At 38.6% G+C, this 24256-nt stretch overlaps 2 protein-coding genes across 7 annotated transcripts in view; one reads left to right on the top strand and one right to left on the bottom strand.

The window, feature by feature from the left end:
- Window positions 1-7596, top strand: part of FBXL5 (F-box and leucine rich repeat protein 5) — a 35643-nt gene extending 28047 nt beyond the window's left edge. Inside the window, exon 11 of one of the 2 annotated variants that reach the window (XM_080378935.1) lies at window positions 1327-7596. In XM_080378935.1, the coding sequence (XP_080235061.1) occupies window positions 1327-1430 (104 nt within the window). In that variant the 3' untranslated portion in view covers window positions 1431-7596. The remainder of the gene's footprint in view (window positions 1-1326) is intronic. The other variant, XM_080378934.1, reaches the window with a different exon arrangement.
- CC2D2A (coiled-coil and C2 domain containing 2A) overlaps window positions 4606-24256 on the bottom strand; it is a 77359-nt gene continuing 57708 nt past the window's right edge. For all 5 annotated transcript variants that reach the window (XM_080378878.1, XM_080378877.1, XM_080378880.1 and 2 more), the window contains 9 exons: window positions 21778-21954; window positions 17893-18096; window positions 17312-17401; window positions 16384-16497; window positions 14759-14893; window positions 12473-12595; window positions 11782-11840; window positions 11137-11314; window positions 4606-10159 (listed from right to left, as the gene is read on the bottom strand). In XM_080378878.1, the coding sequence (XP_080235004.1) occupies window positions 9971-10159; window positions 11137-11314; window positions 11782-11840; window positions 12473-12595; window positions 14759-14893; window positions 16384-16497; window positions 17312-17401; window positions 17893-18096; window positions 21778-21954 (1269 nt within the window). In that variant the 3' untranslated portion in view covers window positions 4606-9970. The remainder of the gene's footprint in view (window positions 10160-11136; window positions 11315-11781; window positions 11841-12472; window positions 12596-14758; window positions 14894-16383; window positions 16498-17311; window positions 17402-17892; window positions 18097-21777; window positions 21955-24256) is intronic.

The following is a 24256-nucleotide window of genomic DNA, read 5'->3' as shown; positions in this document are numbered from 1 at the left end:
AGGATTATAAGACCTAACTGTGTGTAAAACAGTTATATTCCCTGGTAGTTCATGGTGTTCAGCTCAATAATCTGCATCTGCGTTGAGATGCAGCAACAGCAGGGGTACAGGATGCCAGAGGTTTGGTACTACAAGTAAGTCTATACTGACATTTGGGTATTCAGTCCATTGAAATTGACACAATATGATGCACTTGGATTGGATCCTGATATTAGCAGTGAAAGTATTAAACCATATTTTGCTTTCATAAGTTTTGCAATATTTTATGCACCTTTTTGACACAGACCTTTTTTCTTTAGAGACACTTCTTTTTGTTACTTCCTTCTGTTCCATCTAGAATACAGCTTATAAAAATCCTCTGCCATTTCAACCTGAAAATTTCAAGGCTTCTTTTTAAAAATCCTTCACTGACTCTCCTTTTGCATTGTGTTGAGTTTAAAGATGCCTTCAAAGATAGTTAAAAGTCTTTTCCTTTCACATCTGATTCCTTGCTATTTTTCCTGTTTTCACTTCTATCAGTAATACCAGACTTGATGTTCTAGTCTGCTTTCAGTCATTTCTGTTTCTCTCTTTGTCCCTAAAATACACTATGTCATCTTAGTTTACAAAACCAGAATCTTCTGTGTGAGTCTGCCACTTTAAAGCTCGACTGTTCCATAATATCCTCAAGAAATGTGTATTTCAACAGAATACTTTTTGGAATTACTCTGTAAAGTTGTCCTGATGCTTGTCCTGTTTTATTTCCTTCCTTTTATTGCCTGCTGGAAGCTGTGAGCCTATGAGCTCTGCTTGGTTCTGTAAAGCATCATGCATGCCTTTGGGTGAACAGTTTATTCCTGTAGAGAGAAATCAACAGGAACGTGAGGCTGTAACGGCCTGGCTTCCCACATCTAGTGAGAAATGGTAGCATCTCAGAAGTTTGCGGCTGTTTTCTTTAAGAAGGAAGTCGATTAAAAACTTAAAGGGGTGTTCTAAGCAGAATTCTGAAGTGGGAAATAACCTTTCATAACTGAATCCCCTGGACCTTTATATGGGTACTGTACTTTGTATTTTCATTCAGACTTTGTTGTGATAGACAGATAGGGCTATTCAGTGTGAAAATAATGCCTTATTCCACTCTGTGGGCAGCAGGACTTCTGTGACAGCTGGAACTATTTCTATATCATTTAGTATTTCTAAAGTAACTGTAGGGAAAGCAGTAGCTGTTTCATTTAAATCAATCCATATCTGAAGTCAGTTTTGTTTCTTTGCACATATAGATTGTTTTATTAATTACTGATTTGTAAGCATGCAGAGAATAATTTCATAATTTTCTTTGCCCACCAGCTTATCGGAGATTGTTTTTGGGGAAGGAGGTATGTTCTGGGATCATGTTGGAAAACCCGTCGCTCTTGCAGAACAAAAAATGGAGCCAACAGCATGGAAGTTAGCCATCCTTGAAATAATAAACATACCACTGTTGTTTGTTGATAAATACGGGCTTTACTGTCACCTACAGCCTGTTTTCAGATACAATTTTTTTTTTTCTGTAAAACTGATCCTAACAAGGGCCTTACACACAACCTCACTGGATTTTCATTGTGGAGGGCTTGCTGGATTTGTTTGATAGGTGTATTTTTTGCCATTTTCAGAGTTCCATTAAGCATGCTGGTCTCACCAGTTTTAGTTCTAGTTTTAGTCTATTAAAAAGGTAGAGCAGCTATGATTAGACAGACTCAGTTGGATCTGAGTCACAGACTGCTGTTGCCCAGCAGTAGAATGATGTAGTTTTTTATGAGCAGAGACCATGAGAGCACACTTCCAAATTTATTTTGTGTTTACTGTTGGTATGACTTCAGTTCTTGGTTTGCATACTGATGTTTAGGACCTCTGCCTATGTTTTGCTCAGCACTGGAGGCTTGGAGGTCGATAACCCTCAGCTGTACCTGAAAACAAATGTGTCAGTATACACCCCTCCTAATTGCTGTGTTTTAGCTATTAAAGTCATCTGATTGTAGGTCACACTGAACTCAGTAAGAAGAGTTAAATGTTTGAGTTAACCTCTTGCCACTTAGCCCATGGGGAAATATAAACTTCTGTTTTTTCCAGCTTTGTTCAGTCTCCGTACTGCATTCTCAGTTTTAAGGCCTGGAGTGCTGTCAGCTTCAGGATAAGAAAAATGGGGCTCCAGCAGCTCTTTACAGCTTTTAAGTATGATTCAGTTTCTAGAGTTTTTTAATGATGTAGTCCTCAGGTGCTGTAATTAAAGAAATAGGGCATTAATGAAATAATGTTGTGGTGATTCTGATGACTCAGTCTTTTCTTCTGGCATTTAGAAATCCATCGGTCGTAGTTTGATCTGTCTTCCAACAATGGAGCCCAGGCTTTGCAATTTCAGTTAACATCAAGGGACTCCTGTGTGCGGGTTTATATGGGAATGCATTGTTGCTGACTCAAGAGTTTGGTCTCTTTTTGCATTTTACAGATAACCAGGGTGCTCTCATAAAGGTCTGTAAGTGTACCTTTACCAAAGGCTGATTAAAGCAGCACTTATTAAATTAAAAGCTGAGTTTACTATTACCTTTTTATGTATATATATATATTTTTACGATAAAAGTGATCAGATTAAGCACTTTGGTAATTCTGTTGTAATGCATTACTTCTGTTACATTGCCATCAAGTATGGTACGCAGTATTGACAGGGGAGCCGCTTGCTGCTGGTGGCTGTGAAAAAGAATTGTGTTTCCTTCCCTCCTTTGTGTACATTCCAGCTCATTCTTAACTGCCTTTCTGTGGCCAGAATAAATCTTTGTATGGCCACTTGGTAAACTTAGACAAGAACTAGGGTAGCTGAATGTCTTTTTCTTTTATTTTTTTTCTTCTTCTTCCTAGACAGGTCAGGGATGCATCTTGCTGTAGACCACATAAATGTTTCTGTTGCCACAGGCAAGAGCTAGAACAAGTGGCTAAAGGGCTGTGGTATGGCAGCCAGTTGTCCTAGCTGCAGTGGTTCTTTCACCATGGTCTTGGTCTGGTGAAATGGTATTTTTGGTGAAATGCCTAACTTCTTTTTAGGAAATTTTTGACTAATTTTTGTTTCACCTTAGTACATGTAACAAAATAGAGTAATCAAATAGCTGTACTCCTCTCACATTGCAAGATGTGTTTACATGTACTTTATTTGAAAATACATGAGAGCTGCTCATCGTGAGTAAACAGAGCTCTATTCTCCATCACCTGAAGAATCTGAGTAATCAGATGTGCATGCAACGAGCATTACAATAGTCCAGTTCAGAGGTAACTAAACCGGTAATGTAGACTGTGGCTGGTTTAACTTTGCTTTCCGAGGTGAACCAGGCCAAAATGCATTTAATTTTGGCTTCGCTGCTGCTAGTACTAGTTAAGTCTTCATAGTAGAAAGAGAGGGACCCTTCTGAAAGCAGCTTGTCCCCACGGTAAGAGCTGAAACTTGCTGGACAGTATAAAAGGAACTGTGTACAGTTACCATATTGCTTAACCTGGTGCATCAGTGAGGTAAGATGACTTGGAAACCTTGTATATACAGCCTAAAGGAAGCAGGAGGAAGTGGGTTTTGGCAATATTTTGAACTTCAGCAGAGATAGTTTGAAAATAAAGTCCAGTCCAAATGAGACCAGTAGCAAAACTGGGGAAACTGGAGATTAGGAAGCCAAAGAGATGCAGCCAAAAGTCAGTTGCAGGGAACAAAACCAGTCTCTTTTGCTGTCAAAAGGGAAGGCTTCTGAATTTTGCTGTGTCAAATGTAAAAAGAACAAGGTAAGGAGGGCTAGGGTATTTATAGAGGAGATAAATGACCTGTGAAGGGGATAAGTTGATTTGCCAAAACATAAATGAAGTCAGTCATAACCAATTAGTCTTACTGTTAAAACAACCATTAATGACCCTTACTACCTTGTAATAAGAGCATAAAATTCCATATTATGGGGATTGTCTGTATATGCCAAGAAGGAATACAGGATGGCAGACTTCAGGAAGGTGTGGTTTTGAATCCTGAATGTTTAATTTAATCGGAGTTTTTTATCAGAGGCTATAAAGGAAAGTTAGTGATGGTGTGAGAACTAGATATGGGACAAGAAATGCAGCATAGGAAGAAGGGTGAATTTTCACTGTGATGTGGTTACTGTCACTTGTAGTTCAGTGCCTAAGAAATTAGGAAATGAACTTACAAACTTTTCAGATGATGCAGTTTACTTGGAAGTTTCTACATTTTTGAGATTTTAAGTTGCTGTAAGACTGGTTTAAATTTAAACATTGAAAGCTGAGGATAAGAAAGGGCAGGGCTTAATGCTCACTGTTCAGGATGGACAGGAATCTGGGAGCTGACATCTCCCCATTCTCCCCCCTCCCCCCACCCAGTTCAGTGCTGTGATCAGTCTTATTCAGCGTTTCCATTGCTCTTGTGGCATAAGAAATGCACACAGTAATTCCGAAGTTTTTGAGTGGCAATGGGCTGCCTCAGGTAATGGTACTGGTGCTGAAGATTTCCAGAAGGACTTCTTAGAAGCTTCAATATAGCTGTATGTATTATTATATGTCTGGGTGGTTGGGAATAATCAAACTGTGATTGCATGAAACTGAATTTAGGGCTGGCAGTTGCAGTGTGGAGATAATGATTTTAGACAGCTGTCGGTGCTAATTCTAAGATCTTTCCTGTTTGCAGCAGCAGCCCAAAAAAGCCACCACCAATGTTATGCATCATCAGGGTGTTGAAAACAGGATAGAGGGTGTTGCTGCATGGTCCTGGAAGCTTTGGGGCACTCACATTTGGAATACTGCATGCAGTTTTGGTCTCCCCATCTTGAGGAGTGTATGTAATGGAGATACAGAAGATACAGAAGAGGTCTCTACTAAAAACAGCTAGGGAACTGAGCAGCTGTTTTGCAAGGACCGCTGGAAAGGCTGGAATGTTTCGATTTGGGAATGAGAAGGCTGGAGGGTAGATGACTGTTTACAGAGCTGGGAAAGCCATAGATGAGGTGAATGTGCAGCAGTAACTCCAAATTCTGCAGTATTAGAGTCAGTGGCAGCAGATGAAGTGGGTAGGTGATTGATTTAAAGCAGATGGACAATGCAGTGAGCTTCTAGAACTTGGTTCTCTGGGGAACTGTGGAAGCAGTTAGCATCAGTGAGTTTAGAAAGAGGTTAAACAAACACACAACTGAGCCACAGACAAATACTAAAGGGAATGGACTCTAATGTCCCTACTCCAACAGCTGGGAATGCTGGGAAGACACAAAAGGTATGCACGGTAGGCTTCTATCGTCTCTCTTGATAACACTTGCTGTTGCCGGGGCGGAGGTAGTGTTAGATGGATTGTTCGTCAGACCTAGAAGGGCAATTTTTATGTCGCAGTTATGAGCATGAGGAAGAACATTCCTAAAATGAGCAAGAAAAGGATGGTAAACCATACTGAAGTATACAGAGTATCCCCTTCCTTGGGATGTTGTTCTGTACATTTTGTCAACAAGCATTCTACTAGAAATGTGACAGTTGCTTCAAAATTACTGATGTGCTGCTTAGCTGTGGCAATGATGAGGAAGGTCAGCTACGACTTGGAAAATACTGCCGCACAGAACATGCTCTGCTAAACCAGCTATTCAGAAGCATCGAGTCTCCTTTTTAAAGGACTTAACGAAGAATCTTTCAAACTCTAGCTCGTAAGTGACTTGGAGGATCAAAATTTAGTTCAGGTGAATAAAAAGATTTGAAAAGGAGTTTATTGGCAAATGAAAAGTTTACTATTTTGCATACTGTAACCATTGTCCATTATAGCTTCAGGTTTGTTTTATTCAGGCTCATGCATGTTAGCTTAATTACCTTATAGAATATTGCTTATTGGTGTGTGGCATGAAGCAGAAAGCTGACTTCCAGACACCAGGTTCTTGGAAGTTAATTGAATTATGACTTTAAATTACTGTTCAAGGGGAAAAAACAAGCCAGACATAGCATAGTGCCCTAGTTCATTACATGATTTTGCTAGTCTTTTCTAAACCTATTAAAAACACTCTATATATTCTTTGATTTGACTCAAGTACAAAGGGGGGGGAAAATCTGGGTTGTCCTGGTTTAGGTCTTTACCAGCTTTAGTTAACTCAACAACCCGCTTCCAAATTATGTTGGGTGCCAGAGTTCAGCCAACCTGAATGTAAATATTTCTGTCTCTAAAGCAGGCATATGGCTGCAGGAAATAAAATCCTGTACTAATAAACGTAATAGTTTCTTATCTCATGATCACTGTAACATTTCAAATTAAAGGGATAACAGTAAACAAAGGTAAGTGGAGGTGGGTAGAATTACAGTGTTGGTTTGTACTGTCTGTGCTTGTAACTTTTTCTTTCTTTGGAATGGCTAATTTTTAGCCTTATGGCTTCTGATAACTGCAGTGATACTAAAGGTGATTTTTCTCCTTAGTTCTTGAATTTCCAGTGAAAGTACATGAAGTCTAGCCAACCATGAAGTATTCATGGAGAAAAAAAATCTTCCAGGCTAAAACCCTTCTTCCAGTACAGTAGAAATGGTTTTGGAGATTATGGTTTCTTTGGTAATGCCATAAAGTAGTCACCTGAATTTGAAAAACACAAGTTAAATATGCATTGTGAAAGTATACCTCAATTCCGAAAGCTAGCTGTGAGAGCTTGCTTAAACTTGCTCATGTAGTGTTGCTCATTGTACATCTGTGTCACTGTGAATGTGTTATCTTCATGGGGCTAACTAAGCTATCAGAGCAAAAATCTCTTGAAAAATTGCTGTTCAAATTGAGGTTTTTATACTGTGATAGTACTGAGTGAGTTTCAGATGTCACAGTGCTGAACGAAGTTTAGTGTATTTTTTTTAAAAAAAGACATTTTCTGAATTACCAGATTTCAAGAATTCTGAATCTAAATAAATGGCCCTTTTCTTCTTTTCACATTTGTTCTGTTTTTGTGCAGGTCCCCATGCTGAAACCGCCAGTGGATGCCAGAATTTGCAGTGTGGTTTTCGGGCCTGCTGCCGCTCTGGCGAATGACCGCTGACTTCTGATCTTTCAGTCTACTTCATTTAGCTGAGCAGGCTTCCTTTCATGCACTTTACTTACAGTTCGCATCTTGTGTTAACAATCTTTGGAGTGAGATTTGTTATACTAGCCTGACCCTGCCCACAACTTCAACATCTTAATTATGAGTGTACTGTACAGTGTTGTAACAATCTCACAATCTCATTTGGTTTGAAGGGTATTGGGTTTTGTTCTACTTAATTTGGGGAAGATGGGAAAACATTCTTTTTTTTTTTTAATGCCACTTTCTTCCAAGTTTGGCACTTAAATATACTTTACTGGATTATTTTGTGTTAAGTGAATGGTTTTTTATTTTGAATCCATAAGTACAACATAAAGCTCTGCAGAGAATTGGAAATGTATTGTTTGCATTTGGGTAACAGTTATACATCTTTAGGAGCCTTGTTTCTTCCCCTTTCCTCTCATCCTGAAGTCATTCTTTATATTTCAAAATTAGGGAAATTCCCACCTTCCTTTTGCATTTGGTTTTGTATTTGGGCTTGAGAGACATACTCAAATAAAACATTCCCACCAATAAAAAAAAAGTATGTAGCAGTTGAATATATGTGCTTTTAAGGTGTGATAGCCAGGCGTACCATGCCAATAGGCTGCAGAGGGCGGGTGGGTGGGCGGGCATATGGTGGTTGCAGAGCTGTGAACCTTGCAATATGTGGGGGTGGGGGGTGTTTCGGGTTTTTTTGTTCCCATGATTGTGTTAAATGCATTTTTGAAACAGCTTCCAAGGAAGTCAGTTTTCATTCATATCAAATCCGTGGAGGACAAGAAGATGTTTTCCCTGTTGCTTTGATTTTTATAAAAGACCCCTTACTAAACAGCGGAGACTAGCAGGGAGGCAAAGAATCCATTGTTGGGCTAAGTGAAAGCTGTGGTAGGAAGACAAAGCGAGTTATGTATGAGTAGTGCACGAGTGTGTGGGTGGCAAGGGGAAGAGCCTATGGCAAGAGGAAGTGTCTATTGCAGCCCCTGTGAAGTTGCAAAGGTTAATGGCCACCTGCTCATGAGCGACACAGTTGCAGGTGCTTTTTTTCCTGGGCAAAGGAGGGGTAGGTGGCAACTCTGTAAAGGCAGGCAGTTTGGTATTTTGTTGGGTTTTTTTTTTCCCCCCATCCTGTGTAATTTTGAAGGCAGGCAATATGTCATTCTTACTGGTTTCAGTAATTGGATAAATTCTTTTGAGTAGTATTTATTTAGGACAGCAGTCAGGGTGTGTGGGAAGTCAGCTTGCAGGTGTAGTGGAGACTACAATAAAAGGCATGTTTTGAGAGCATCTTGCTCCCACTAATACTGAAGAGTATTAAGGTAAGAAAAATACTAGTGAATGTGGAGTTGGTGCAGAGTTGGCTGTTCGTGCTTAACAGCTGCGTGTGATCTAGAGGCAGAATGTATAGTGCTCAGCTGGAAGCCTGCAGAAGAGGTATAAAAGGATACCATTATTCCAGCAACTGTTGCTTCAAGTAAGATGCATTAAATTTACTTCAGTGCCCAAAGGTTAGAGTAGACACATGGCTGTTCATGCAGTGCTGAGGCAAGATGGGTGCCGTAACAAGGTACACAGTGGGCTTTCTTGTATTTGCCCTTTCAGAACACTGGTTTCTGCGGCTGGGAACGTGCAGCTAGTGGTCCTCCTCCTTGCTGCTAGGTGGTGGTTTCTGTGCAGACTGGTAGAGACAGTTGAGGACTGAATCGGCTGCAGAAAATTCTGTTCGCTTACATGGTGTTTCTTCTACACCCTTCTCTGAAGGCGAGCTGGACTAAAGTGGGGATATGTCATCAATGTTGTTCAGCAAGGCATCATGTGATGACAATGTAGCTACTCCTTTCTGCTGGAGGTTTACAGAGCGGAACCTGTGGCAACAACCCTAGGCTCTAAGCCAAAGGTTTTGGTTCTAGAATTCATTGGACTGAATCTGGTTTGGAGTTAAGCTCAAGAATAATAACTTTGGTAAATTCTGATGCTTGTTCTTCCTAAGCTCACCACACGATCACTTTCACTTGAAAGAGTTTGATAAGCAAGATAACTGCAGTAAATGCAGTGTATTTATATTGATATTAACAGTTAACACCACTATTTTCATACTAATATGCAAATTTGATTTGTACTAAGCTGTTCTTTCAATAATCTTTTACTAGGGTAACTTGCAGATGGAGTATGAAATCCTTAAAGTGGTTTGAAGTCTTCTATAAAATGAATCGGCCTCCACTTAAGTTTTGATATAAATATTTATTAAATACTTTTGTCTTTAACTTCTAAAGAAAACATTGTTTTACACCTCTAAATGGTGCTAGCATTATACAGACACTAAGCATAGAATAGCAGATGAAGAAGCCTCTTAAAAATTGAAGTATGGCCTTCACTTGACGGCTCCTTGGTGCATAAAATTTGTTTATGGATAAACAGTCCTGATCTTGATTCAGGAATTAAGGTACTGGAAAACTGTTAAGTATTTGTATTTGCCAGTATCTTTGAAGAAGGTCTGTAGGTAAAATAAAGTGACTAGCTAAAAACATAGTCTTCAAGGCACAATTCCAGGAACCAGCTTTCACCTGAAGATAAGGCGGCTGAACTCTGCCGTTTTACTCTGCACTGTCACTGTATCACCATCACACTGGACACATGTAATGCTTTTAGGAGTGTCATGTGCCATGGGGAGCTTTAAAATAGTGTATAAACCCCACCTATTACTACAACTTTAAGCTGTCAGTCTCTTCCTTAACAGTAATAAGTTAGTATCTTCAGTGGTTGCAGGGTGAATAAAGCACATGTGTTTGCAGCTACTAAAAATCAGGTTGTCACGTGGTTTTTAAAATCCTTGGGCTACCTCAAAGCAGCAGTGGGAGAAATCTGTTATATTTACCCCTACATAAGCAAATTTCTTCAGGTATTCTGACTGGTCTATACTACCTATTTCGAACAAGAGAAGCAACATAAATCCATACAGAGAGAATATTTTGGGGATAAGCATGAATATACACGGCTAGAGCAAATTCAACATTGGAAATATCAATTGTATGAACTCCAGTGCTGTGTACAGCTTCTATTAAGGGTCTTACTTCAGAAAATGGCATATGAATAGGAAATCCGGAGACCTGGGGAAAAGAAAGGGAAAAACAAGGTAAGAAAAAGTAAAGGCACCTGAATAAATATCTAGTTTTAAAAATCTGGTTTACTGTCCATGTAAATTTATCTTTTTCTATTGCTGGCCTGGGGAGATGCAATAAAAAAAAGCATATTTTGTATTGTAATACCACCTCCTGATCTCATATACTTCAGGCAAGCTTCTGACACTTTTCCTCTTTGGTCTGGGTTAAGTTTGGAGTAAAGATGTTTAGAAATCAACTAAAATAAAGTTATATTAATGAAGACATAAGAGGCAGAAAAGCAGCAAAGTTATGCAGTTAACTGCTTTTATTCATTGTGTTTTCCTGTCTGCACTGGCTAGGGATTTGAGGTGGCAAATGTCTCCTGCCCATACACTAAGTTCAACAGGAACTGAAACCTCAGCTCATTTTGAGTGTTGCTATAGTTGTGTACAGTATTGCCACCTTGTGTGTTTTACCAGAAGAGCAGAAGGACCTAACCTTGAGAATAGCCTGGAGGAAGAACAGAGGAGTACACTGGTGGCTGCAGGGAACACTTAAGTAAGTAATCTGTCTTTAAATAGAGTGGAGCAGAGAACTGAAGTGGGGGCTCTTACACCTGTAAGTAGACTGTGTAGCACTACTTGGCATGAGTGCCAGGTTCTTGCTGACCAGACCTGAGAGCTAATGCACCAATCAACCCGTAAGCAGCCAGTGCAGCCAGTTTATCTTTACATTCTTAGCTTTATGTTCACCAAAGTTTTTATCTTCAACATCTACAAATGAAATAAAATATATTCACTCCTTCACTTTGTAAATGTTACATTGGTTTATCTTTGGTATAAAAACTCTTGTGGTTTTTTGGTAGTAGAGGAAATAAGTAGCCTGGGATGCTCTTCTGTATCACAGAGTAGTGATACTAAATCCTAGGGATTTAGATTAGAATCCTAATTCTATGCACAAGACATACATGTTCACAACTGTACCCTGTAATCTCCTAGCTGCTTTTGGAGCTCTGCCTGATGGTCGTCTTCTACATTTTTGCCTTGGTTTTGTTCCAGCAGCGGCAAAAAGTTACGTAGGGTAGAGGTGCAGTATCTGTTCCAACGAGTTAGGTGCCTTGGTCTCCATTCCATAATCTTATCTTTTAATATTTTTTCAATTCTGCAATAAAGAGACTGATTATTACAGTCCTAGTATTTAACTGGGCATCTGAACTGATCTCCATTAATGCACTTGGTATAGATTATGGGGGCACAGAAATGACCTCAGTTAATTTACTGCTACCAAAAAGCAATGCTGACATAGCTATATGGTGCCTGCATGGTCAGTAGCAGAATGAGAGGCCAGGGGCTTACAACCAATTTCAGGTTACACCCTCTCCTCTCATCCCTCTCCAGCATTTTGCTTATTAAGAAATGGTAAAGCAATGATTGATCAGTTCGTTCTATCTGGCAGTCTTTTATTACAGAGAATTAAAAAAAGTCCTATGAACTACAGCTCCTGATTTTTTGGTTTTTTTTTTTAGGCTGTCCCCCAATTCCTAGCATTCAGAGCAGGTTCTTAGGATGGAGCATATTCATACCTAGAGTGATCAGTACTGACAGCATTTGTTCTGGAGATAGAATTACCTGGCTTGTAGTTCCACTGCAGCAGCCTTGTCTGAATGCTGATAAACCAATTCTTCAGGCTTGCAATAAATAAAACAAATATTAAAATGTGCAATCTTTTCTAGCTGTACAACATAACTAAAGTTACATACTTGCATGATGGTACTTGCATGAGTTCACAATTATGCTAAAATAACAGATTTAGTAGAGACATAATAAGACATTAACTAGATGTTTGTGTATCATGCTGTGGTTTGGGTTTTTTTCCCTGGTAAACTTCAACTGCTTATAGCTGTGATGAACTAGAAAAATTACTGTTTGTTTACTAAGAATGTGCATACAGCTTGAAATAACGCCTTTCTGGCTGTAAGATAAAAGTTGGCATTTCCTTTATAGTACCAAGCTACTACTTCAGGTATGCTTGTGTTATTTGTCCTACTTACTTCACTGTTGTCCTGAGGTCTCACTTACTCTTACATGAATAGTGAGAGGACAACAGCTGTGCATTCTATCTGTATAAAAATGAATACTGCAAAGTATTTGGTGTTTTTTTTTTTTTTAAGGAATACCTGGGAAAATTTTTTTAAATCCAATGCTATTACATAAATACTTTTTACCACAGACGTCCAAAGAACTCAAGTCTCTGCTTCTTTATACTAAGTCTGTGATCTCTCAACCTCTCAAAATGACTTGGTAATGGATCCATTAATACCTGAACACTGTGGAGACCAGGGTATGGCAAGCTTCTTGAAAAGAAAGACTTCCAGTGTTTTGTTCTGCTGATATCAAAATTTATCCGTACTGGGGAATCATACTCTTGCATATTAAACCAGATCTACAAGAAAGCAAGTATGTTTTAACCATCGGCATATAATCTCAGGTATGGAACACATTCCACTTCCATGGCAGTACAATACTATATAATCTTGACCTGTGGCAACTACCAGTATGAGTTGATGTGGAACAAGGCAATCTTGTATAGTCACAGCTGATGTCAACTTCTGCATTCTTGCATCAAAAGGGATGCTGCTGGCCTTGTGCTTCTGAGTACGGATGGAGACCAGGGTATGAACAGAAGTACTGTCTGCAGTTGGCAACTCTTCCAGCTGAATCTTGTTCTCCTGTATCTCCTCCTCAGTGCCTCATCTACTGTGCACCATGGCAGTTTTTATGATTTCAGGAACTTTCTGCCTTTACCATCGCTTCATCATTGCACGGTGTTGGGTTACCATATACTCTAGAGTTTCTTCAGCTGTCCTGAGCTGCACTTCCACCCCTCTGGATTGCTACACAAGTATTTTCTGAATTCTGGCAAAATTCTTCCACCAGCCCAGCGCTGTGCAGCTGTGATACCTGGTGGCCTGCTGCACCTCCAGCACCACTGCTATTTCAGTCTTACAATGCAGAATATAAGTAGCTATTGCAAATACGCATGGCTCCTCCATGTGTTTTATCATCAAGAGGAACCTATTTCTTGCATGCCTCTTCTTTACAGACGTTCAGTTTGGTTTGTGTTTGATCTTAGTCTGAAGCATGCAAGCATTGTAGGCTTCTTGTTCAAAACAACCTTTAAATAACTACTGCTAAGGCTGCAAAATGTACCAATTAATAGTGACCTTTTGTAACTGATCGTTCTGCGTACAGGCTATGTGACACAACATAGCTGTTTTTTCCGGGGTTGGATATGAATGAAGTGCTATCACTCCGCTAGCAGCACACCTGCTCAGAGTCACATCTAGACTGGAATGTGTTGCCTTGAAAGATATTGTTGAGCTCTGTAGTTCTAGGTTAGCTGATAAGCTTGTCAGTGCAGAAGTCTTTAGTTGCTTCTTCCAGCCATTAGATTAAGTTTTTCTTAACTGTAAGTTTAGTACTACAAAAAAAAACCCACCAAAACCATCCACCCAAACCAACTCAACCGTTCCCCAGAATGCTTTCAATGACAGAACTGACACTTTAAAAATAAATATACTTTAGAATATTAAATTCTCATCCAAAGTCAGGATTTGTGTTTAGAATAAAACGCCAGAAGACTGAAAACCAAAACTTACAAGTATGACACTTCAAATTACTTTTCTAGGTATGTTTTCAACACAGAAAATAACGTTTGCTGTGTTTCAGTACAAAATGCAAGCCTGACTCACTGTTTCCTTATAGTGTTTCAAAAAAAACCTGAGGCATAAACGTCTAAACTTAACTTCCAGTTCATTCAAATAAAACCTAGGGTTCTCTTTCTTTTCACTCTGGTTTTAAATTCACCTTCAATCTTTCACACATCTCTGCCTTGCTGTGAGGGTTTGCTTCCAGCCAAGTCAGGAACCTGCCCAGGGTTTCTGCTGCAGCTGTGCCCGGTTCTGTGGCTTTTGATTCACTTGCCCAGAGCTGTGCAGCTCTTACAACACCTTCTCTCCTCTCCCCCGCTGCTGTCTCACAGAGGGTTTCCAGCCGCACAATGAATAATATAGCGTGAACGTGCACTAGTATTACTTGTATTTTATCGCAGATAAATAGGAGGACTTAACACCAGGCAGAAAATCAATGCGGGTTTTGTGCCTTGTAGTGCCAGGTCTGTGTTCTGCACACTGAACCATTCAGGGCTGTGCCTTCTGTTATGTATGCAACTCAAGTGACCACTTCCAGTGTGCTTCATTTTTCAATTTGCAGATTAAATGTAACTATTAGCTTTGCTGAATTACTATGCCTCAGCTAAACAGTGATAAACTTAGGCTATCCAAGTTGGAAAATAGGTAAGTAGAACCCAGTAATGAAAACTATTACAAATGAGAATCATGATCCACCTAAATGCTGCTTAAAAAAGAAATCTGTCTTAATTTAAGTATTTAAAGTAGCTGAAAAGCCTATTTAAGATTAAATAAAATCACTAACATGACAGCCTAAACGTAGTTACATTAATGAACGAATCATGTATAAGGTAAAGAAAAATAGCAAGTTACCAGCTCTTAGTGTATAGAACTGCGACAAGACTAGGTACACTTACATTATCACAGCTGATCAGACAGTACACATTTTGTAAGGGGCAGAAAGTATCATACTGCCCATAAAAACATCCAGTACTGGGATTCCAGATTACGTATTGGCTTTGTTCCAAAGTTAATACATATGCAGTTGGTCCCTAGGAAGAAATAAAAAAAAAAAAAAGTATGAGAAAGATGGTTTAGAACTGGCTACAAAGATGGTATGCTTTGTATTGTTTGGAATATAACATTTTTACTAGTGAGATGAATAGTACTTTTTGGGGCAAACTGACTGGAAGAATTTACAGGTTCATTACAATTCAACCAACTAACACACAATAGTGTGCTCTCTGTGTCTTACATGGCAATGTCAGGCATACACAGCCCCCAGCCATTCCTGAAAGTCAAGGTGGTTCAGCTGCAAACTGATACAGAATTCCGCATACAGGCATGTTTAATGTATGCCACTTCAGTATCAGCATGTCCTGCTTGGCTACTGCCACAGCTCTTATCCACGGGCAACCTATGGGTTGAAGGACTGCTGCCTAGGCAGCGCAATTTGTGCCTCATCCATCCATCAGCCTTCCCTCATAAGGAACTTCCCAGCTCTCTCTTTATATTCTCTAACAGGAATCCCTAAATTGGTCACCTATTTTCCTGTTACCTCCTACCTTTTCCAGGTACCTTGAAATACCTGGAATAATCCCCCTCCTGACAGCATGCATAAACTGAATGCTTGAAGTACTACAATCTCCATCTGATTTTTGAGTGGAAGGAATCTACCTGAGTACCTGTTCCTGCCACTGTGGTACCTCAGAATGTGCTGAAGAGACTAGTTTGGACCAGATTTTTACCAAAATTCTGTTCAGCAAAACTTTCACATGTGTTTCATTTGAGATACTAATGGTGGAAATTTGCATTATAAACAGCCTTGCCATCTCTTTGAAAAAAGCAGTACCAGTTACTTGGAAATCTAAGTGCTTCCCTGACAACAAATGCATCTCCAAAGAGGCAAAACATCAAAATGTTTTAGTTCTTAGCCAGTCTAAGACGGATTGCTGCCACAGCAGGCTCACAGCAATGACCAGGTACATAGCAGTCCAAGGGAAAGCAAACTGCATAGCCTGCCTGCGTCACAGGAGGCAGATGAAGATTGCCTTGTCGAGCCTGAACAAATCTGTTATTGCTCCAGCTGCACCTTTGCCATCAGCTGGAGAGAGTAAGAATCCTCTCCTGCCACTTCTCAACCTTTACCCAATCCCACCCAAATGCTGTCACAGTCTGTGTATCCACAACTGCGACACTGTGAATGGACTGTCTCCATTACCCGGGTACACCATGTATACAAGCTCAAGTCCAGTCCAGGATTACAGATGCTTGGTAGTATACTATGAGGATGACAGCTACAACCAGATTAACTGTAAAAACATGGCTCCAGGAAAAAAAACAGATGACATTCACACTAAGATATACTTTCAATTTATTTTTTTTCCTTCTCTCTGAAAAGAATCAGTTCCAGCAGAACCAATGTGAAGATAACTTCCTGGAAATACGTGCCAGCAAGAAAAAAATTCTACCCCACTGCTGGGAACCAAAGACTTCACAGAATAAAAGTTAATATACAGACCAAATGAAGAAATCCTCTTACCTCAGGAATAGCATTTCCAATGATAAGCCAGGCTTTTTTCCCCATACCAAGAAAATAATTACACAAGAGCACAGCATGTTCTTCTTCATCTCCCGCCAGAAGATAAAGAAATTGCTAATTAAGGTTTTAAAAAAAAAAAAAAAAAAAAAGAAAAGAAAAAAGTCTTTCTATGCAGTTATCAACTGTGTTTTCAACTGACAACATTTAATAATGTTCCTTAACACTTCTGAAGCAAGAGTCCTCTCAGATCTTTGCAACTGATCTTTTTTGTTTATCAGGCAATGCTTCAACATGCAGGATGACGAGTGAATGCTGTGAAGATACATGATGCAGATCTGAGACTTTACCACAGGAACCAGGGTCTTTGTCTTTTGAGTTATTCTGAATTTTGCAGAAAAGTTCTGAGATGGTAAAAAACTGTGATTAACTTAATGTCTGCTGTTACTCTATAGATGACAGGATTTATTTCTATGTGATGGAGAAAGCTAAATATCCCATTATTTTTGCTGACATTACATGCAATGTTTTTTTCTGTAGTTTCTTGGAACTACAATGATACATTTTAAGTCTAGTTTTAAAGTCTCCGTCAGTTAGCATCCTTTCACTTGTGCATGACTAGCCATTTTAGATTGTTTTATAACTGGAAAACAACAAGAAAAGCTTAAAACCCTAAGCATTCTTAGGGTGAATAATTTGCTAGCTATCAAAGATCAGGATTAACAACTTTTCTCAAGCTTTGGTCCTCATTCTTTGAAATAAATGGCTCATAAAGAAAAACAGTCCTCAGAATAATAGAATCACAGGGTAATTTAGGTCTGAAGGGACCTCAGGAGCTCATTTAGTACGGTCTCTCCCTGAAAGCAGGGGCTGCTAGGATGTTACATCATATTCAAGAGGATAAAGAACTTCTGTTTAATGCATTACTTACGTCTGACGTACTCCATAAATCACAAATTCCAGCAAATGACACACTGTCTGGCAAAAAAGGAATCAAAGCAACGTATCGAGCCACCAATTCCTGCAAGAAAACAAAACAGAGCAAGTGACTCCTTTGTTTCATGACAGACAAATCTAAGAGTAGTAGTATTATACCAGATGTGAAACATGTTGCTGTTTCCACAGGTATCAGTGACAAAACACTGACTAACCTCATTAGTGTAGCACCTAGCTCATTTTAGAACTTGCAGCAAAGACTGATGATTTACTCCCATTGAGGTTTGGTGTAACTCTTTTTTAAAGGACAATACTCATTAATATACCTATTTTTTTCCAGAGAGGGCAGATACCCTTTCCCAGCATCATTACGGATAGAATTAGTGTGTATCACATGTAAGTCATTACTGCTTTATTTTGTATCTCCAGTTTTTTCCTTTACAAAAAGCATAGCCATACAGCAGACACATAAAAATGGTATGTGCCTACATGCATATGCATGGGCACATGCACGTGCAAACACACGTTCTGAAATCCGACATCCCAGAAACTTCACTATCTTTTCTAAGTACTTACTGCTGCTGTTTGAGAACTATTTGGGACAGCATCAAGAAGCTCCTGTGGTGGATTCAGAGGTTTGATATATCTGGTAATAAAAACTGTCTTCCCACTGAGGTCAATCACCGTTGTTAGGCATTGGCGGCTTGGAAACATTGATGTACATTCAGCTTCATACTTTTCTGCTGCCTGGAGCAATTTCTCATCTTCTTGGGTATCAAACTTCAAAAGACAGTAGAATTTATACAAAAATAAGTTTATTTATAGTTTGGGCTTAAGTCTTTACTGTATTTGGCCTTATTTCAGTGTAAAATTCTTTCCTAATAGCACTTTGAACTTGCCTTGGAATAGATACTTCAGCTCTCAGACACGTAAGAAAGGTCAAGGTAATGGAAAACCAAGCAATTTGCATTTACTTATGAATGCACATAATCACCTGTACCTACAAGCTGTCTTTATTAAAGCACTGAAAACATAGTAAAAGTTATGGCCAAGTGAAACTGCAGGGATGCGTGTGTAACACCACATATTAATTCAAAGGTAGACAATTATGGTTAGGTACCAGTCCTGTGTGCTATTCACATAGCACTCCATCAAAGCCACAATTGAGGTTATTCACAAAATCCCAGTAATTCTTACATAAATAACAATTTAGTAATTCTTAAATAAAGAACTGCAACAACCTTGCACAATGCCAACATATTTGAAGAGAAGTTCCAAGTAATTTTTAGACGAATCCTTATAATTCAGTTGTCAGAAAATTCTCGTGTTTTTAGATGAGATTTTCCAAAAGGAAGTCTAGGCCTCAAAAATCACATATTAATTATATAACAATGACAATTATTTACTCATATGTCACTTAAGATGTCATCTCTTAAAGGTATTGGGATCAGTCAAAATAGTTTTTTTTAATCTCCTTAGAATCCCTTGTGTATATTCTGGTGATGCTGAGAATAAAAGCTCATCCTTCACAATATTTTTGTTCAAAATACACCACTTTTTGTCATTATTTTTTTTTACCCTCTTCTCAAACTAACCAGAGGTGGAACAGCTCGGCACTGCCCTGTAGCTAGACCTCAAAGTCTAGCAGAGAAGGCAGACACTGGTGATTCTTCTCAACCGTAATTAACAGCTGAAATGTACAGCCTCTCGCATTTTGTAAATTTAAATGTAGTAATTCACTGCAAGCACTGCTGACAAATAAACAGCTACTATGTCAGAGTCAAGTACTGCAAAGTGCAAAAAGATTGCTGAATAGCACAAAACCAAGCTAAATCTTAAACAGGGAACAACATATCTCTCGATTTAATTTATTAATATTGTACCTTCTTAAGCATTTCATTCATCTATATAGAGATTCAGGAAGGACAGCAGGAAAGAGAGGAAAAATAGGTAAGCAAACAAAAAAAGTGTCATAAAATTAAACTAAAACTAAGCTTAGCATCCTAAACCAGTACAAGAATATTTCAAACAACTGCGGCAGGAATGGCTAGTAATAGCAACAAAGGACAGCAAAATATTTAGTTAATTTTTGTCATTTTATCCCAAACACTTTCTGTAAGTAGTATATCTGTTGCATTTGGGGAGTTGCAGCACAGAATTATAACTTTTTCAGTCACGGTGAGTGTCACAGTTAAGCACATGTCACTTTAGTAGTGTTTTTATATACTGATTACCTAAGATAGAACAGTCTCTTAATGAATTTGGTCCTGCTTTACTTAGTTTCCTCTAACATGAAATTATATTTTATTGTTTTCTATCTATATTGCTTTGAAAGAAATGTACACGATTTTCAAATAATCCAATGTTTGCTGAAGAAATAATTTGGTTTGCCTTACTATCCAAGGTAAATAAATCATCTGCTGCTAAGTAAAATTTTCATAGGATTAGAAAAATCTCTAATTCAGAGTGAACAAAAATCTGGCAAAGCTCCTGTTGATTTATTCATCACAACTGTTTTTTCCATTGTTCTTCAGATTTTAGAGAAAAGGTCTTCTGTGCCAACAGTTTTCTTACCTCAGCAAGATTTTCCTTATTCCTGGTTTTACTTTGAACATGCTTCAGTGCCAATGCATATTTTGTGGTATGGTTTAGCTTTCATGGAATTACAGAACAGCCCAGGTCAGCAAGGAGCTCGAAAGGTCCAGCCTTTTGTGGGAAAGGGAGCCTAGATGAGATTATCTAGCACCCAGTCCAATAGCATCTTGAAAACCTCCAGTGACAGGGATTCTACCATGTCCCTGGGGAGATCGTTTGAGTGAATAATTGCTCTTGCTGTAAAATATTTCTTTCTTATATTGAGATAAAACTTCTCCAGCTGCAACTTGTACCCACTGCCCCTTGTCTTCTCAGTGTGGCTCCTTGTGAGGAGAAGCTTTGACATGTAGTATTTCTTGTTACTTAACAACAGGATTAATTTCCTGTGTTGGGATTTACTGTGCTTTGATTCTTTGCTGCATCTTCAGAATGGAAAGTACCTCAGTCTCTTTCCGGTTCTTTATGTCTGAGTTTTGGCAAGGGGCAGTTAGCTCCTATCTTCATAGTTGAAACGGAAGAGAACTTACATCAGGAAGGTCTATGACTTTAATAAAATAGACTGTATTTTCCCCTCTGAAGTGTTCAGATAAATTCTAAATTTAGCTACCAAACTGCACCATTTTACTAAGCATTAATATAACATACAACCTTTTCGTAACTAAGCATCGAACTGCATGTATGCAAGAAAATCTGAACTTTGTTCATTATTTAAAGAGGTCAACATTTGCAGCATATAGTCCATAATATTTTAATATTCTAATATATATTATAATAATCTAACCCCTTATTTGATTTTCTATGATTTTTCTCTTGAATCACTACTGGATACAGGTCTTCCTATAAACAGAGATCTGTTTCCTTACAAATTCAGTATATCTTTTCCCCAGCAACTAACTACTGTATGTGAAAATGAAGACTATGAAACTCTTGAGTAAGTTCTCATCTATTAAAGGTGCTTCAAGGCTGTTAAGCTTATATTTACAGTTTCAAGTCCTCATAATAAACTTATAATTCAAACTAATTCACTTTTAAAGGTATCCATGAATGTAATTTATTTTCTTTATTTTCAACAGTACTGAATAGTAACAATTGCCACAGTATTGCATGAGAGCAAGAAACATAGGACTTGGTAGTTTCCAAGTCCATAATTTAACAGGAAAAAGGGTTATTAGAACACATCATGCAATTTTATATTTATTCTGAATTGGAAAAGAATGAACCGCTGCTGTTTGTGCATGAAAAACATACATCTTTGCTGAATGGATCTCAAAATCACTACATAATGTTATGCAGAATAGCAAGCAGTGTATGCATTTTAACTACACGTTGTTGTTAGTGTAAGGCACTTATGGTAATGTAAACTAACTAAAAAAAAAAAAAGAGATTCTATTTAGAAATAATTATCTTCAAGATCTGGAGGGATGCATGAAACCATAAATAATAAATGCTGCATTTTAATAGTATAAACATAGAAGCAAGAAAATACTGTGTTTGCACCTGCCACCTCGTTTTTGTTCACTGTTCACCAATACTTACATGAATACTTTATTGTTTACAGAAGAAAATGGGAAAATTATATGCTCACAGATAATGAATGCAAATTTGCTTTCTGTTATACTGGAACTAGATATCCTGGTGAAAGTTACTTCTTATGCATTAAGTATCCATCTAACTTAATGGTACATCCAATTAAATTGAACTGAGCTAAAAGAAATAATGAAGTAAAACACTCAGAATTTGTATTAACGTCCTTCTGTACTTGTATTCATGTCCTTTGGTACACTAAGCATACCTATTTATATGCATCTCAAGGACTGCACTACTGGAAACAAAAAGCAAGAATATGATGAATTACTGATTAGTTACCTTCTCTCTGACTGGCTCTCCAGGAATGAGCTGTGGTTCAATGGTAATGAACAGTGTTATATATGAGCCCTCACTCAGATTTCGCACAGAATCATAACCTCTCTCGATTCCCAGGTTCTTTTCTTTGCTGTAGCCAAGGAGGACTGGAGGAATATTCACCTTAAATGTACCATCAATCTACAAAATATACAAATACCCCTTATTAGAAGCAAAAAAGCAAGATTCCTTCTCAAATACATTTGCTACTTGTATTAAAATATTTCATTCCTTTGATTTCTTTATTACTCTGAATTACAAAACAATAAAATGAGAGAATATGACAAATATACTGATTAACTGTGGGGAAATATGAGGCATCTTGTTAAATGTATTAATTACAACTGGATTTCAGTCTCTTGCATATTACAGACACCAGTATTTAATGAAATGGAAATCATACACACTAGTTCTTAGAGAAAGAAGGAGTGCTAGCCTTCCACTGTTTTCCTTTCAAACAGCAATCTCCGCGTGGCCCTATTTACTGGCAAAATTGACAAAGTGGCAAAGCAAAAGTTGCAGGACTATGCTTCTGAAAGAAGCATCACAGCAACAGGTTTTTGCCTACGTTCGAGTGGTGTGGGAATGATGCTCCAGCATCTCACAAATGGACGCCCTTCCATGCAGAAGCTGCTGACATTTCTTGGGTGCAACTGGAACTGGGCCCATTCAGCCAGCTTCCGCAGGGAAGGGTGCTCCGATAGACTCACCAGCCCGTTGCACCTCCCTCTGCCATGACAAATGGAAGGCAAGTCTTTCTGAAAGGTTGTCAGGCAAGAGATGGCATGCCCCAGACTTGCTCAGGCAGACGAGTCTCAACAGTGAAAGTACATAACTTTTAAAGTGAGCAGATTAACTGCCTGACTTGGGCAGAATTCAGGTAACTGCCATTAGGAAGGGTATCTTTTAGTGGATGTGAGAGATGAACAGATGACTCACTGGGCTGGCTCATCAAACGTTTAAGAACAAAATTAAGTTTTGATGAGGAGAAAACTCCAAATACAGAATTCCTGCTGCAGCATAGAACAGGATGAAGAAATGCTCCATTTGCTACTGAAATTTAATTGCTAGATGCACCTTGATATAATCACTGGACTGACCAGGGGTTTTCAAATTCAGTAAGAAATCCTGTTCAAATGAAAAGAATCTCTAATGCCGGGAAGATCCTTGTGGGCACTTGCACCATGCTTAGGGAATCACAAATTTCAGCACCTCCTCCAAGAGAGCCAAGAGTGCATCGGACAGGAATCCTGGAGCTACTATGGTTCCACAACAGAAAGACTGATACACCAACAAGAATTGTGAAGAACAGAGGTTGATGTTAGTACTGGCAATCCTCAAAGGTGGATTATAGGCCGTGTCCTTCGCTACATAGTGGTAAGTAGCCTGTTAAAATGTCTAAATCTGCCCAGTAAGTCTCTCAGGACTGTGAGCAGACACACTTCTCAGGTGAATTTAATGCACTCAGCATGGCACATTTCCCTAAAAATAGTGTAAAGTATCTTGTTCTTTCTTGTTTGTTGACTTGTTGACCTATAACAACAGTGGTCAAATTATGTGACATTGTCTGCACAGGATGGCCAAAGATTCATGAAAAGGCAGCTAGACCTTCTTACTATTTACATTTCCTTTGAAGTCAATGAAAGCTTCATTCTACAGGGCACCGAAACCCTCAATCACCTGAATTCATTGATTAACCTCCCAAGATGAAGACAGCATATTATTAATGATCTAGCAGAAGCAAGTGGACTAGCACTGGTTAATCATACACGGTCCAAAGTTTCTCAGCAACAACAAGAACCCCATGTTTTCTTGAATCCCATGACAATTATGTTCAGTCATGCCTTGCAAATGGAAAGCCCAAGAAAACCACTCTGAACTCCAAGCACGGCACTTAAATTAAGATTCCTACAGACTTATCCTCCACCCAAAGAATCCAGGAGGCTCACAGTATGTCTTAAAGCCCTTACAGTTCTGAGAAGTGCCCCATATAGCCAGAGAAGAGCAAATTAATGTGTCATTAGGTATGCAACTGATGTCAGAAACTTCATGAAGAAAGACACTGAGACTTTTGTCATATGATGACTTGATCTACACATGAAAGCAACGGCCCTGCAGAAAAATAATATGATAAGATTTTTGATATGAAAAAATGAGTCCCAAGTCCAGGATGGACAAAAATATGCCTTTCTGATACAAAGAACTGCATGTTTTACTATTATTCCCATGACTAACTATTGATTTCTCTTGAAGAAAGCTTCTCTTGAAAAGTTCTAAAAATGGAAAAAAGAAGGGACTGGGAGAGGCAAAGGTAAAAATCTGTGAAAAAAGAAGTTAGGTCAGGTTTCTTATCACCTATCTAGGTGATATTCCTATTCCTAGTTCATCTATCTAGGCTTTGCAATACCAGAGATCTCAAAAGTTCCTGACAAAACCATTGAAA

The sequence above is a fragment of the Falco punctatus genome (genome assembly GCF_963210335.1).
Source record: "Falco punctatus genome assembly, chromosome: 1".
Taxonomy (NCBI): Eukaryota; Metazoa; Chordata; class Aves; order Falconiformes; family Falconidae; genus Falco; species Falco punctatus.
The sequence above is the reverse complement of the archived record's forward strand: the minus strand, read 5'-3'. Positions and strand labels throughout refer to the sequence as shown.